The 13,515-nt window shown below is 45.3% G+C and overlaps 1 protein-coding gene across 1 annotated transcript in view; it reads left to right on the top strand.

Annotated features, from left to right (window-relative positions):
- The first annotated feature begins 216 nt into the window (after positions 1 to 216).
- Positions 217 to 13,515, top strand: part of MTMR14 (myotubularin related protein 14) — a 31,425-nt gene continuing 18,126 nt past the window's right edge. Inside the window, exons 1-8 of the mRNA XM_018068438.2 lie at positions 217 to 236; positions 5,003 to 5,111; positions 6,129 to 6,204; positions 6,936 to 6,996; positions 7,536 to 7,658; positions 8,188 to 8,261; positions 10,957 to 11,027; positions 11,640 to 11,714. Of these exons, the coding sequence (XP_017923927.1) occupies positions 232 to 236; positions 5,003 to 5,111; positions 6,129 to 6,204; positions 6,936 to 6,996; positions 7,536 to 7,658; positions 8,188 to 8,261; positions 10,957 to 11,027; positions 11,640 to 11,714 (594 nt within the window). The 5' untranslated portion in view covers positions 217 to 231. The remainder of the gene's footprint in view (positions 237 to 5,002; positions 5,112 to 6,128; positions 6,205 to 6,935; positions 6,997 to 7,535; positions 7,659 to 8,187; positions 8,262 to 10,956; positions 11,028 to 11,639; positions 11,715 to 13,515) is intronic.

Raw genomic sequence — 13,515 nt, 5'->3', positions numbered from 1 at the left:
TCCCGTGGGGCTCCTCCCAGCGCCCCGGGGCTCCTGGGCTGCCGGGGTGAAAACCGAGCCTGTAAGGAGGGGTGTGAAGGAAGCGCCGGTGCTCCAGGGCAACGCCAGCAACGCTGCATGTGGCCCTGGAGTAAAGGCGAGCACAGCGCTGGGTCCTGGTGGTTGCTCTGCTGCAGCTCGTCCGAAGGCTCGAGGCTGAGAGTGAGGCTGTGCGATGCTCGCCCTCTCTCGATGAGGTGCCCGTGGTCTCACTGCAAGGCCTCTGATGTGGGGAATTTCAGTCTGCAAAGCATCTCGGGGCACGGGGTCTGATAAGGACTAGGCAGACGAGGCATTTTGGACAGATATTTCTGTCATTCTAGGCTGTTTCACCTCTCCCCACCGCAAAGGGCGGGTCAGTGGGCACTGAGGTCTAGTGAGCTAACGGGAAATGCTTCCTGGCAGTTTGATGCGTGTCTAAGCCAACGTATTTCTGGACTTTGACCCACAGGCCCAGGATCACGTTGGTCTCACGTTGCTCCCTGCAGCTCCAACCACAGCATCTCAGTTTTATTTTTAATTCCAACAAGACATAACGCAGTTTCGCAGTCTTAACTGCATGCCCATGATAAGCATAACATGTTCAAAAGAATGATCACCAAGTCCCCCTCACATGTCCAGCTGCTTTGCCTGAGGAAGGCAAACCTTTACCTGCTGTGCTGGCACATGGGCTGGGTGCTGTAGGAGGGGATCTTTGGAAACCAGCCACAACTGACTGTCAGATGGGAGAATTTCTGCTTGATGGTTCGATTAGATTAGAAGAGATTAAACCCCTTGCTGCAAAAAACAGGAAACTGAAGTCTGAAGCAGTAAATGTAACTAGGGAAGAGAAACCGAATGCTTCTGCTTTCCTGCTCTTACAAGAGGAAAGGGTGCTTAATTTTTCTGACAAGTATTCGAAACAAGAGTATTCACACTTGATGCCCCATTTTCTTCTGTGACTTGTGCAAGCCAGCAGTGGCAATTAACTTTTTTGGAACTCATTCTCCAAGTCTTGATTTGCTGTCCCAGAGAGTCATGGAAACAGACTACATTCTATCATCCCTCTCCTGATTTCTGGGCAATACTCTCTGTAAAAGCTGCTAAGTGATCTTTAGACAAATTCAGGTTTTAGTTTCATCATTGTATGGCTGTGGAATAATTATTACATAGAGACTGTTGCACTTCTTGTGTTACAAAACACAAGAACCTCTTCCAGTGAGCAGGACACTCCCTCTAGGACTGTGTGTCTTTGGCTGCCTTTCGTAGAACCACAGAATGGTTTGAGTTAGAAGAGACCTTAAAGATCCCTGGTTCTATCCCCCATGCCAGGGGCAGCAACACCTTCCACTGGACCAGGTTGCTCAGGGTGCCATCCAGCCCGGCCTTGGACAGTTCTGCTTTCGTTTTTGTGATGTTCTTAATCAGCTGCTAAGATCTTCTTGAGGCTTCACACCTCTGAGAATACTAAGGTGTTTCAGAAACAGTTTTCACTTGTGCAAACACTGCTGCCCTGTCGGTTCTGCTGGAACACCTGCTTCTGGAGCATGTGGGGAACCAGCAAAAAATGGATACTTTTAACCCAGATCAGTTTCCTGATCCTGTTCATTTTGTGGCTGGGCAGCTCGGGGAAGAAAGGATGTTGCTTGGTCAAAGTTTGCTAATACTACTCTGAAATCCAGGCAGGTGCAGGAGGAATTCCATGTGTGTTTTTAGTCTCCATGTCCCTTGATCAGGTGCTGATTGTGAGGCGTCACAAAAAGTAGCAGAATGTCTGATATCAGGAGTCCTTCCCTGTGCTTGGAAATTTCTGATATCACCTCACCGCACTGCTGAGTACAAGGGGACGATCACTACCCTGATCCTGCTGGCCACACTATTGCTGATAAAAGCCAGGATGCCCTTGGCCTCCTTGGCCACCTGGGCACACGCTGGCTCATGTTCAGCTTGCTCTCAACCAGCACCCACAGGTCCTTTTCCGCTGAGCAGCTTTCCAGACCCAACATAACTTGGCAGTTACTGTGATTGTGCTTAATGAAAATGTCCAAATCTCAGTCACAGGCCACATCTTTGGTTTTACAAGATGATCCTGTTGTGTGTCTGCACTCCAAATGAATATAATCACAGTTGTGTGTAATCTAGCAACATAAGAGGAACACTTTGTTCCAGTGCTGTTATGGTCACGCAAAGAGGAGCATCTCTGCTTCAGGCCTATCTAAAATAGTTGCCAAAACAGTTGCTTGCTCTTACAGGACATGTTTCCCTTGCATTTAAAAAGATTACTTTGGGTTTGGGGTCTGATTTTGGGTGGAGGGAGGTCAAGAAGTAAGCTTTGCCCAGCAGTATCTTCTGGAAAACAAATTTCTGAAGAACAACATCCCCTCCACCCCTCCACCCCAAACACCAAAAGGTAAAAAAAAAAAAAAAGTCACACGTTATTCCTTCTGCCTTATTCTCTCCCTTGTGCCAAACAACCTTAATGATTCTCTTTCATGTTGCTGAAGAGTGCTCTTTTTGAACCTTTTTCAGTAGATTTTACTCCTACTTACATTGCATTTAATCACTAGTCCCTGTAAAAGCATTACACCTGTTCTTCAGAGCAGGTCAGCCCTCCCCTTACTACAGTAATCTCAGTACAACTGTGTTTGTTTACCATGTTTACCTCTAGCTCATGTTTATCTCTCGCTTTACTGATGACGGTTACTGAGATGAGAAGATCTGAGAGCCCTGTTTGTAGCACATCCATAACAGGTAGCAGAGCAGGTCTCTCCAGAGCGTGTGCAGGCGTGGTGTGCCTGGGAGAGGGGCTCATCCTTCTGTGTCCCCAGTGGGGTGTTTTGGCTTCCTGCTTGCCCCATGCCCTGGGTTCTTGCCAAGCTGCTCAGAATCATTCCCCAGTGCTGTGATGCCTCTCCAGGGAAGTGCAGTGAGCGTGCTGAGAGGTGAAACCTGTTGTCTTGTCTCAGCCCCTGGGGATGCACTTCTCTTACAATTTCTGATCTTTCAGGCACTGCATTTTTGCAGAATCCCTTCTGGACTTAAAAGCAGTGCCATGGAGCTATTCTGGTTACACTGTATTAAAGTTCTTGTTTCCATCTGTATTCTCTTTTGCAAAGGAAACATAAAGGCAACTGGAGCAGAGTGCAGGATATGTCTCTTGATTGCGTGCATTCATTTAAAAACAACCCCACAACCAAATCTGTGCGTCACAATCTCCAAGTTTCAAAATAGTTTGGTGGTGGGAATTGTACACAAAGGCATCTCTTCTCACACTGCTCACGTTTTCCTGTCTTCGCAATTAGTACCCTCACATTCACAGTGTTTAAAGAAGATTAGTGTGGGTTCTTGTTCTTTAAATTCTGGTATATGTCAAAGCTCTTTGGAGCTGGACCGTAAAATAGTTGTGTGTGCAGGGAAATGTGAATAAACTTAAACCTCCATTAATTCTGAGAATTTTTTCCTTCTTTCCTTTCCTTTTTTTCCTTTTTTTTTTTTTTTTAAATGTAGGACTTGAAGGTCTTGTTGTTTCTCTGCTTCCACTGCCACCACCTTGTATAATCTTTTCCACAAGCAGATCAATTTCCTTGTTAATAATAGGTTAATTTTTTTAATCCTTCCCAGAATGGCAGCTGCTGGTATGTTGCTCCACACTCTCACTGATTCTGAAGTTTAGCAACTTTCTTTTAACTTCTGGCAAAAGGTATTAATTTGTTCTTAGGCCAGCATTATTCTTTGCCTTTGAGTTCTCCTCCTCCCTTGTTCTCTCCTTCCCCCTGAAGAGCTGTGTCCTCGCTTCATCTGCTCTGCCAGTCACTCCCTGGTGGTTTCTCTTGCAGCATAGACTGTCCCTTGGCTATCCTACTCATCTTGCTGTGCCTTTTCATGCAGGGGTGGGTCACCAGGATCAGATGCCTTAGGTGAGAGCTGGTGCTCTGCACAGTAATGCTGGTACTTCTCCATCCCTTTGGGGAATTTCCTATGATCTTATTTTTCCCTTTTTTCAGACTTACCATGTTGATAATGTGTGAGGATCCAGAGACAACCAGTTCATCTAGGCTGTTCTACTGTGCTCCACTACTGGGAAGGGCTACTGGAGAGTCTTGTTAAACATCTCTAAGTGCATGGCCATGCAGTTCTGTATGTCCAGACTTCACCTGGTTTCTATTATGTCAGTCTGGATGCTTCTCCAATTCATTATGGCAACTTTAATCCTCTCTACATTGATTTGCTGTTTTGAAGGTCTGTGTAGTTCAGAATTAGGTTTGGATTTCTATCAAATGTAGACACTACAGGAAAAATTGCAGCAATTTTAATTTGTTTCCAGATTGTCTCCCAACATGGAACACACTTCTATTTTGACTTCAAGCAGAAAACCAAACAAAATGTAGTTACACAGATGCAGCTGACATTAATCTAAGGACCCTGCTCAGCCCACTAGCTGATTTACAGACCATTGTTTAATTAACTGGCAACACAAGTACTTGAGTGACCAGAACTAAGGTTCATGGAGCATTCAAGATTTGATTCTCTATTTTATTTATTTTTCCTTGAAAAAATTGCTATCAATCTGATAGCGAATTCACTGGGATGGTAGTGCTGAGCTACTTGGATGGAAAGGTGATGGGGAGGAAAGCAGAACATGTATTTTTGTAGGCACTGTCTCACTCCGGCAGTCCTTCACTAGTAATCCACATGTTAGTCTGCATCAGACCCTTCTGATGGTGCTGATATTGCCAGCCCCTGATGGTGCTGTCATGTACTGTGCACTGGTCTTTCAAAATAAAGAAAAGGTGACAGAGAAGTGTCTCTACGTGTTGTACAGCAGCAGAAGCAGTTCTCAAAGAGGTGTCCTCTTGCTTGCTAACTTCAGAGCTGGCTTCTAGGGGAAGGGGGTGGGGACTGCAGCCCAAGGTGTCTGTGGCAGCTTTGCTGAAGGGTGTGTGAGGAGGTGCTCTGTGTACTGACCCGAATCTCTGCCCACTAGGTTTGAGAGCACTGTGCAGGTTGGCAAACTGCAGGACCTCATCAACCGGAGTAAGATGGCGCGGTGTAGAGGACGCTTTGTTTGCCCTGTCATTCTGTACAAGGGAAAGGTAAAGCTTTCTGGGTTACCTGTCTTTACATAAAAAATGACCTTTCTCCCCAGCGTAAGAACTGTGTGGCCACGTCTTCAGTCAGTTGCCACCTTTCCAAAGGCTGTAAAAATCTGTGCTTAGGTACAAGCAGGCAGCCTGTAGTAGTAGGTAGCATTTGCTGTCTAGGCTGCATAAGTCATCTTTGGGGACTTTGGGCTGTTTTTCCCCACCAAGCCTTGCACCAAAGAGCTAAGATTTTTTTCTCCATATATGTGTCCCTTCTGAAGGACTAAAGATATTTGATGTTTGGGAGGGGAAAGATAATTATTTCCCTTTCAGCCCCTTACACTTCCCAGCAGTGAGCTTCCTTTGAATAACTTTTCTCTCTAGAAAGAAGCTTCCCTTGTCTGTTCCCTGGAGGAGCAAGATTGCAATGGTCTTATGAATGTGTGGGCTTCCCTGCAAGGGGATCTGTAAGAAAGTGAAATTAGATTCATTTTTATGTGAATTACTTAAACTATGTGGAAGCCCTGTAGGAATAGTCTCATTTAGAATTTAAGTAGCTTAATTCAGTTTTCCTAGTTCAATTTAGAAACATTGTATGAGTAGTGAAATCATACCTGTGACAATTTTAATCTAGTTTGACTGATGCCACTGTGGGCTGCATCTGCTGACCTTTTTCTGCAGGAGTGAACTGCCCAGAGTTCCGTAATCTCATCCAGAGGAATGTGGAAATAAGGCTCAAGCAGGGTATTAAGAGAGCATGGATGTTGCTAACTTGACAGGAACTGATTGTATTAGTGAATTGGAGATCTGGAGATGAAAATGTGATTTAAAAACTAGCTACAGATAAAGGCACTTGGGAGTTTGATGTGTTCAGAGAACTCCATCTGGACCAGGGTGGAGGGGAGACTGCAGAGAGGCGATAGCTGTAAGTGCCAACCTTTCTGTGTAACGTGTCAGCAGATAGGCCAGAGACCTCATAAGGGAAAGACTCCTGGAGCCTGTGTGGTTAATAACAAAATCTTCCTCCAGCATATTTGCAGATCAGCAACTCTGGCCGGCTGGGGAGAGCTCTATGGGCGCACTGGCTACAACTATATCTTCTCAGGTGAGTGAGGGGCCATTTGTCACTGTCTGCCTGGTGAGACTGGTCGGTGCTGGCACAGTGACCTACACAAAGCAAGCTCTTCCCAAGAGTTGATGAAGAGCTCTAGCATGGACCTGCTTGTATCAGGCTCTGCATAACAGAGTAAAGACTGAAACCTCATGCCCTATTTCCAAGCACGGTACTGCAGGACAGAACACCACAGCTCATAAGAAACAATGACCAAAGAACTTGAGGCTGAAGAGTGAGTTACAGGGAGCATGTAGGCAAGTAAGGCATCCCAAAGGATTCAGGGCACTGATTCCCAAATATTGGGGATGGGAGTAATGGAAGAAAGAGGATTAGAATTTGCTGTTGCTTGACTAATCATTGGGATTCAAATCCTACTAATGGTGAGATATACTGAACTCCAGGGAAAACTCTTTAGGGGAGTAGTGTGTGTCTGTAGTGTGGAAGCTGAAGCTTGGCTTAACAAAGTGCTGTAACATTTTTGGGGTGTTCTCTGGCTGTCAGTAATGGATTTGACCTGCCTAGGTGCTTTGCAATGACAAGGGAAGAGTGGGCTACATTAGAAAACAGACTTTTCAGGAAGAGGAAATGTGGGGAACTGTTGGGAGCACTTGGATGTGAAGAGAGGGCACCAAGCCACAACCTTTTCATGTGTGTACATATCTTGTCAGATTGGGGATTGAGTTGGTTTACACAAGCTTCAGTTCTTGTTGCCTTGCTTGCAGGAGGTTCTGATGATGCTTGGGCAGATGCAGAAGACATTTCTGAGGAAGATCCTGCACTTAGGTTTGTATGCATCCGTGGGATGGGGAAAAGGGAATTTGTACATAAGCTGACTGACTCAGCCACTCAATTCTGCTCTCTTCTAGTCTGGGCTTTGGGCACAGGCTTGAGACCATCACCATCTTTTGAAAGAGTCTTGAATTCTAATGTCTGGCTGAACCCAGTGTAACTGAAGCCTGCTAATCTATTGCCAGAGGGAAGGGCTGGAGACAGGAATATGTAGAGCTATTTAAAAAGGTGTTTGAACTGTGCAGACATGTTTACTTTATCGAAAAGTACATTTCCAGGCTGGATAAATTGTTCTGTATCTTATGTGCTTTCTGAAGAACAGAGTGAGGGGGGGGGAAGGGACCATAAGCACAAAGTTCACAGTGTCAGTTCGTTGCAGAATCTGACTCAGACCTGTGGAGACAAGGCTCGTGCTATGCAGCTTGTGGCTAGAAGTGGTTCTGGGAAGAACTGTGGCAGTATTGTGCAAAGAATCAGACTCAATGTGGTCGGTCTTCCATGCTCACCTTGCTTTGCCTCATTCTGTCTTGCAGAAATGCAGATTCCCAGCTGTTTGACAAGGTCAGAGGGCACGACATCAAGCTGCTTCGATACCTGTCTGTCCGATACATCTGTGACCTGATGGTGGAAAACAAGAAGGTGAAGTTTGGCTTGAAGTGAGTCTGGGTTCATTTGTTTTTGTGCAGGGTTTGGTTTGCAGGTAGTATAGCCCTTAGGTGTGAATTGCTGTCAGGCATGCACTCAGCATCCTGGAAGCACTCCCTGAAAGAGTCCTACAGCAGGATTGGTTAGTTGATGGTTTAAAGAGAACTCCAAGCTTTTAAGCCAGAGAAAGCCGTATCAATGGGCAAAATAGCTGCCTTCCTGTCTTCTGCAGTCTGAGTGGTTTTTTTTGTGTAGGACTTACAGTGATGAGACAGTCACCCCTTCATAAGGGGGAGAGCAAAGGAACCCTCTGCTTGTGTATAGGAACAGAGGTAGATGTTTCTCCTGCTTCTCTCAGAGAAAAGCTTTAGTGATTTTGGGCTATACCTATTTATTTGGATGTGTGGAGTAAGTTCTGCCCCTGCTCACTACTGAGTCAAGTCATCGTGCAGGGAGATGTGACACGTAGCTTTTTGGGTGCTGGTGTCTGTGTGAAAAATACTCCGCAAATATCTGCTGTTCTCCTCTTGTCCTGTGCAGTGTGACCTCTTCTGAGAAGGTGGACAAAGCTCAACGTTACGCTGATTTCACGCTTCTCTCCATCCCATACCCAGGTACAGGAATGATGTCCAGAGGCAATCCCAAGGGACAGGTGACAATCCGTTTCTGAGGATTGGGAAATAACTCTGTGTGTGTGTGTGTGGTGAAGTGACTTTGGCTTGCTGAATGTTTCCTATGCTCCCTCTGGAGAGAAGCTCTTTTAAACTGAGAACAGAGCAATGATTCTGGATGCTCTGGCAGTGTGAGTCAGCATTAGGCACTCTTTGAGGTGACAAAATAATTTTTCAGCAGTTCTTATTAATTCAGGCACGGAGAAAAAGTCCCAGAGGTGGAGCCGGTTAAGGTGGCCTTTGACATCTCTGCAACAACAAAATACTACTTGATGCAAAATACATATCTTGTTCTGTGTTATGTAAAAACCCAATTCTTAAGGGTAATTTCTAGTCTGGTGTTCCAGAACTGCACTGTAAGAAATCCTCAGTGCTAGGCAGAACAGTTCACCTGAGCCTGCAGCGTACGGCAGATTCAGCCCAATCCATTCTGTCTCCCTGGCTATATCTGTCCCTGTGCCTAGCAACCACTGCTGGGTCACTTGCACTCTTACAGATGAACTGAATATTGCTGCCTGCCTGCTGATCTCAGGCTGAGCAATAGGATAGGATGTGAGGCTGCTGTGCTTGTCTGCAGACTCTTCCTTTTCCCTTGTGCATAAAGAAAGGGAAGGGAATAAAAAACAAAACCCAGCAAAACTGTTGTGGATGATCCAGTTCCCAAACTTTTCCTTGATTGCTTGTTGTTGCCCTTTAAACATTTTTTTTTAAAAGTGTATTTCCTTTTATACAGAAATTAGTGAGAAATTGATGTGCAGGTTGCCAAGATACACAGAAATAAGAGTATTCCTGGTTTCTGTAGTAAATAGCACAGATATACGTTGCTGCTGCACACCTCACCAGACTTGGAACGTGAGAGAGACAGTGTACACTGGTCTTTTGTAGGGCTGTAAAGAATGAGGAAGAAGTGACTATAGAGTTAAGCTGCAGAGTTGTTACTGTATGAGGATCTGCATATGGTAAGCAATATTCAGATGGTCCTTCCTCTTCTGCCATCTGGGACAGCTGCTTTTTTGTAGCAGCTCTTCACTGCCACACTAGAAGTAAACCTTATAAAACTGGAAATCCTCCCTGCAGATGTTGCTTGATTTCAGCAGTGCTGCTCCATGGGGGAACGTTGTCATACACATCTAAGGATCAGCAACCCCTCTAGTGACCGGCCAAATACATTCTTGCTTATGTTTCCAGGGTTGCACTGGAAGAATTTCTGTTTTGTAATTTGTTTCTGAAGATATTCTGAGATCCTGTTGTCTTAGGTGGGTGAGGCAGTGTCCAGATAGAGAGTCGTAGAATCGTATTGGTTGGAAAAGACCTTTAAGATCATTGAATCCAATTGTTAACACAGCACTGCCCAGACCACCACTAAACCATGTCCCTGAGTGCCACATCTACACAGCTTTTAAATACCTCCAGGGGTGGTGACTCCACTCCTTGCTGGGGGTGCATTTGATCCCCTCATCCAGATCATAGATAAGGATATTGAACAGGACTGGCCCCAGTGCTGAGCCCTGGGGAACACCACTGGTGGCCAACCACCAACTGCATTTAACTCCATTCACCACCACTCTTTGGGCTTGGCCATCCAGACAGTTTTTCACCGAGCAAAGAGTAAGAACTGTCTGGAGTGAAAGACTTGGGTTAAAATGGCACATCTGCAGAAGCTTTTGGTGTTTATAGATGCCAACACTTACTGCCATAATCCCCCCATTTTTTGCTTTAAGCCATTGTTCAATTGGAGTTAAATCTGAACTGACAGATTGTATCCTGACTGCGTTTCTGAGGATTAGTCCTGTCCTTGCACAAAGAGGGGGGGTTTTTTGCCATTGGAGTTACTTGAGACTTACAGAGTGGGAATCTCTGTCTGTGTTCTGTGCCTGGCACGGGGGTGTCTTGGTGCTGTAGCACTGCTGGGGCACACACAGCGTGCTGGGAGAGGTGTTTTGTGTAGCCTGCGGGCAGCCGCAGTGCTAATGGTGCTGCTCAGCTGTGACTAAGTGACTGCAGTTTGCAGCAGAGACTTCAAATGGTTGGTTGAGAGGAGCAGAGCCAAAGGACACATTTCAGGAGGGAAGGGCTTAGGGGAGGGCTTGGAAGTGGTTATGTGCCTTCTTCCTTCAGATGGGGCAAATCGTGTGTTTGAAAGAGGAGACTCAAATGCGAGAGAAATCACAGCCACCTCTGACAGAGCCCTTTCTTGTTGCCTGCAGCAGTGCCCTGTGAAAGTTGGCTTTCCCCAGGGCTCTGCCAACACCTTCTTTTGCTGGTTCCTTCTCACTCAGCATGTCAAGCTGATGCCTTAGATTGGTGCAAAAGTCCATGGGCCTGCAAAGCATAGCTCCCTTGGTGAAACCACTTGTTTGGGAAAGAACAAAATCAGTCCCTCAGATTCCACGTTTGCTGTGTTTGGAGTTTGCCCTTTGCTGTGTGTCTTCGCTGCTGAGTGCTCTGGGCTGTAGTTGCTGGAGGGAGTGCTGCACACTGTACTGATGATTACTGCTCTTCTCTTCCCACAGGCAGCAGTTTTGATTGGTTTGGTATTCTGGAGCCCGGGGCTGCCAGCACTTCCAGTCCCACAGGGCACTTCACTTGTTAGATACCAGTTATCTGAACAGTTGTTCATTATCTCTTTTTCTTGCAGGCTGTGAATTTTTTAAGGACTACAAAGACCGGGATTATACAGCTGAAGGTCTCATATTTAACTGGAAACAGGTACGTGGATGTTACAAAATGGAGAGCTGTGGGCTTTACTGTGGGCTTAAGTCTTGCCTCACAGTTTTTGAGCAATTGTCTATGTCATGTACCTGTTTCTGATCACAAGGAGGAAACCACTAGGACAAACAAAACAGATAGTGAAATTATCTAAATGAAGATATGCTAGATTATTAATTTGAAAATTCATATGTAAAATAAATGAATCATTATGCTGAAGTCTATGGTGCTTGACCTCTGATGGAAGATATGGGTTGCTTCTGGTTTTAAATTTTGATATCTTATTGATAGCTTCTGTTCTCAGTTCCTTCTTCATATTCTGTCTCCTACTGAAGAAGATGGTTGAGTGGAGCAGCCCTACAGAAATTCAGAAACTAATATGCCTGACTTTCACCATTGGGAGCTCATAAAAGCTCCTCTTGTCCATTAGTCCTTCCAAGAGTCTTATGAGTTAATTCTTACCTCTTCAAGTTTTTGCATCCAGAGATGCTTTGCTGAGGTGTTTTCTTCTAATGCCAACCATTTGGCATTTGTTGTCTTGTTTTTTTTATGGAACTCAGTCCCTTCAAGTCATGACTTTTCTCTGACCAGCTGTGTTTGGGTTTTTTGCAGGACTATGTAGATGCTCCATTAAGTATCCCAGTCTCTCTGACCCAGTCTCTGAATATTGATTGGAGTGAGTACCAGGTGAGCAAAGTGGATGCCTCTGTGGGAGGTCAGAGTTGTATTCAGGAAGGATCAGTAAAGATCTGAAGTCTAGCTTGCTCCTATTGCTGTAATCTGTCTCACTTCATACCATCCCAGTGGGGGCGAGGCTGTTCAGAATGGCAATGGAAATCCTCTACCCAAAAGCTCTGTAAAGTCAAATCTCTTTCTGTAGCTTTCGAAACTTTGCAATCCCTTAGGGAGATAGGTTGCTAACAAAGGTAAGGGACATGACAGGAACTTGTTCTCAATCTCAGCTCTACACTGGGCATACTTCCTTGTCTGTGGGGAGTCTTGAGAGAGGTCAGCCTTCCTGTATGTGAGCAGAGCTGAGTGACTGGACACCTTCCTCACAGGTGTGCAAGGTGCCTGTCCTATGGGAGACGAGTAGAAAATCTTAACTGACCGTGGCAGGTCTCCACTCCTGATTGCTGTGACAGCATGGCAAATGGTAATTGAACTCCTATGTTTGCCCGGGCTTTGAGGTTTACCTTTGTTCACACCAGGGAGTATCACCTTATACTACTGATTAGTGCACTCCATTTCACACATCAGTGGACCTACCAGGTTTTGTGATGACTGACTGTGCTGGAAAGTGTCACATTGCTGTGCTCTGTGGCTGGAAACACCACAGAACCAGCAGAGCTCCCCTTGCAGGGCCAGTGTTTGTTGTCAGTGATGTAAATACTGTTTAAGTGCCAGCATAAGTAGAATCACAGAAAAGTGCCTGGCAGTGTTGAAGCAGAACTAATAGAACTACAGCTTGTGTATGGCTAGAAATTGTTCACTAGAATACTGAGCAGCCAGTATTTTAAAAAGGATATTAAAAATTGAAGAGGGTGTCATAAATAGACACAGAAATGATTTGAGGACTGGAGAAGGTGCTTCACTCAAAGCCGAAGTTCTCAGTCTGTTTAGCTAATCACTAAGGTGATGGAGGGTTGACTTGATTAATGTGTAAGTACATTTGCAGGGAGAAAATACTGATTCTAAAGCACTCTTCAGTCTGGGGAAGAAGAGCTGCACAAGAAGCAATATCTGCAATCTGAAATCAGACCTTCAGATAAGGAAAAGCAGTCTTGCATATTATTTTTGAAGATGATCTGTTGGAACATGCTGCCAAAGGAGGAATGAGCTGTCACCCCTAGCTGAGGTGCTTCTCTGGGCAAAGATGTTGCCAAGTGCAAGCTTCAGGCTGTACTTGGGGCAACTGAACAAAACTTTCTAGTTTGTGGTATAGAGAGATCAGACTGGATAATTAAATGATTCCTTCTGACATAAGCACAAGATAGGATTGAATTGGGCAGATAAAAGGCTTCTGTGTTTTTCTGCCCCAGGCTGAATGTGTTCCCCATTTCCCTACTCTTTTGTGGCTGTGCAGATTTCATGGCAGAGCAGTATGTTCTTTGTCTGACACTGCTCTTCAGTGTGCTTCCATGCACATGTGCACACATGCAAGCACACAGCAAGTGTTCCATTGCTGGTGGTAAGATGTCACTTGTACCACTAACATTTTTACCATGAAATTCATCCCTTTCCTTGCCCTTTCCTTGCCCTTTCCTTGCCAGTGCTATCCTATTTTCTTAAGCTAGTTCTGATTGATCAAACCACTGAAATTCCCTGCATCTTCTCATGACACAGTGGTCCAGTGACAAGCTTGGGCTTGTTCTGATGTTTTTCACCTGTGTGTCCTGTAGTGCTGGAGGTCTCTGAGTTCAGAGCCCTTCTGTGGTGCTGCTGCTACTTGGGGATTACTGCAGAAATCCAGTGCCTGTCTGGAGCA

The sequence above is a fragment of the Manacus vitellinus genome, unplaced genomic scaffold (genome assembly GCF_001715985.3).
Source record: "Manacus vitellinus isolate BGI_N305 unplaced genomic scaffold, ASM171598v3 scaffold_14_pilon, whole genome shotgun sequence".
NCBI lineage: Eukaryota > Metazoa > Chordata > Aves > Passeriformes > Pipridae > Manacus > Manacus vitellinus.
Note: the sequence above shows the minus strand (reverse complement) of the source record. Positions and strands in the feature narration are given on the sequence as shown.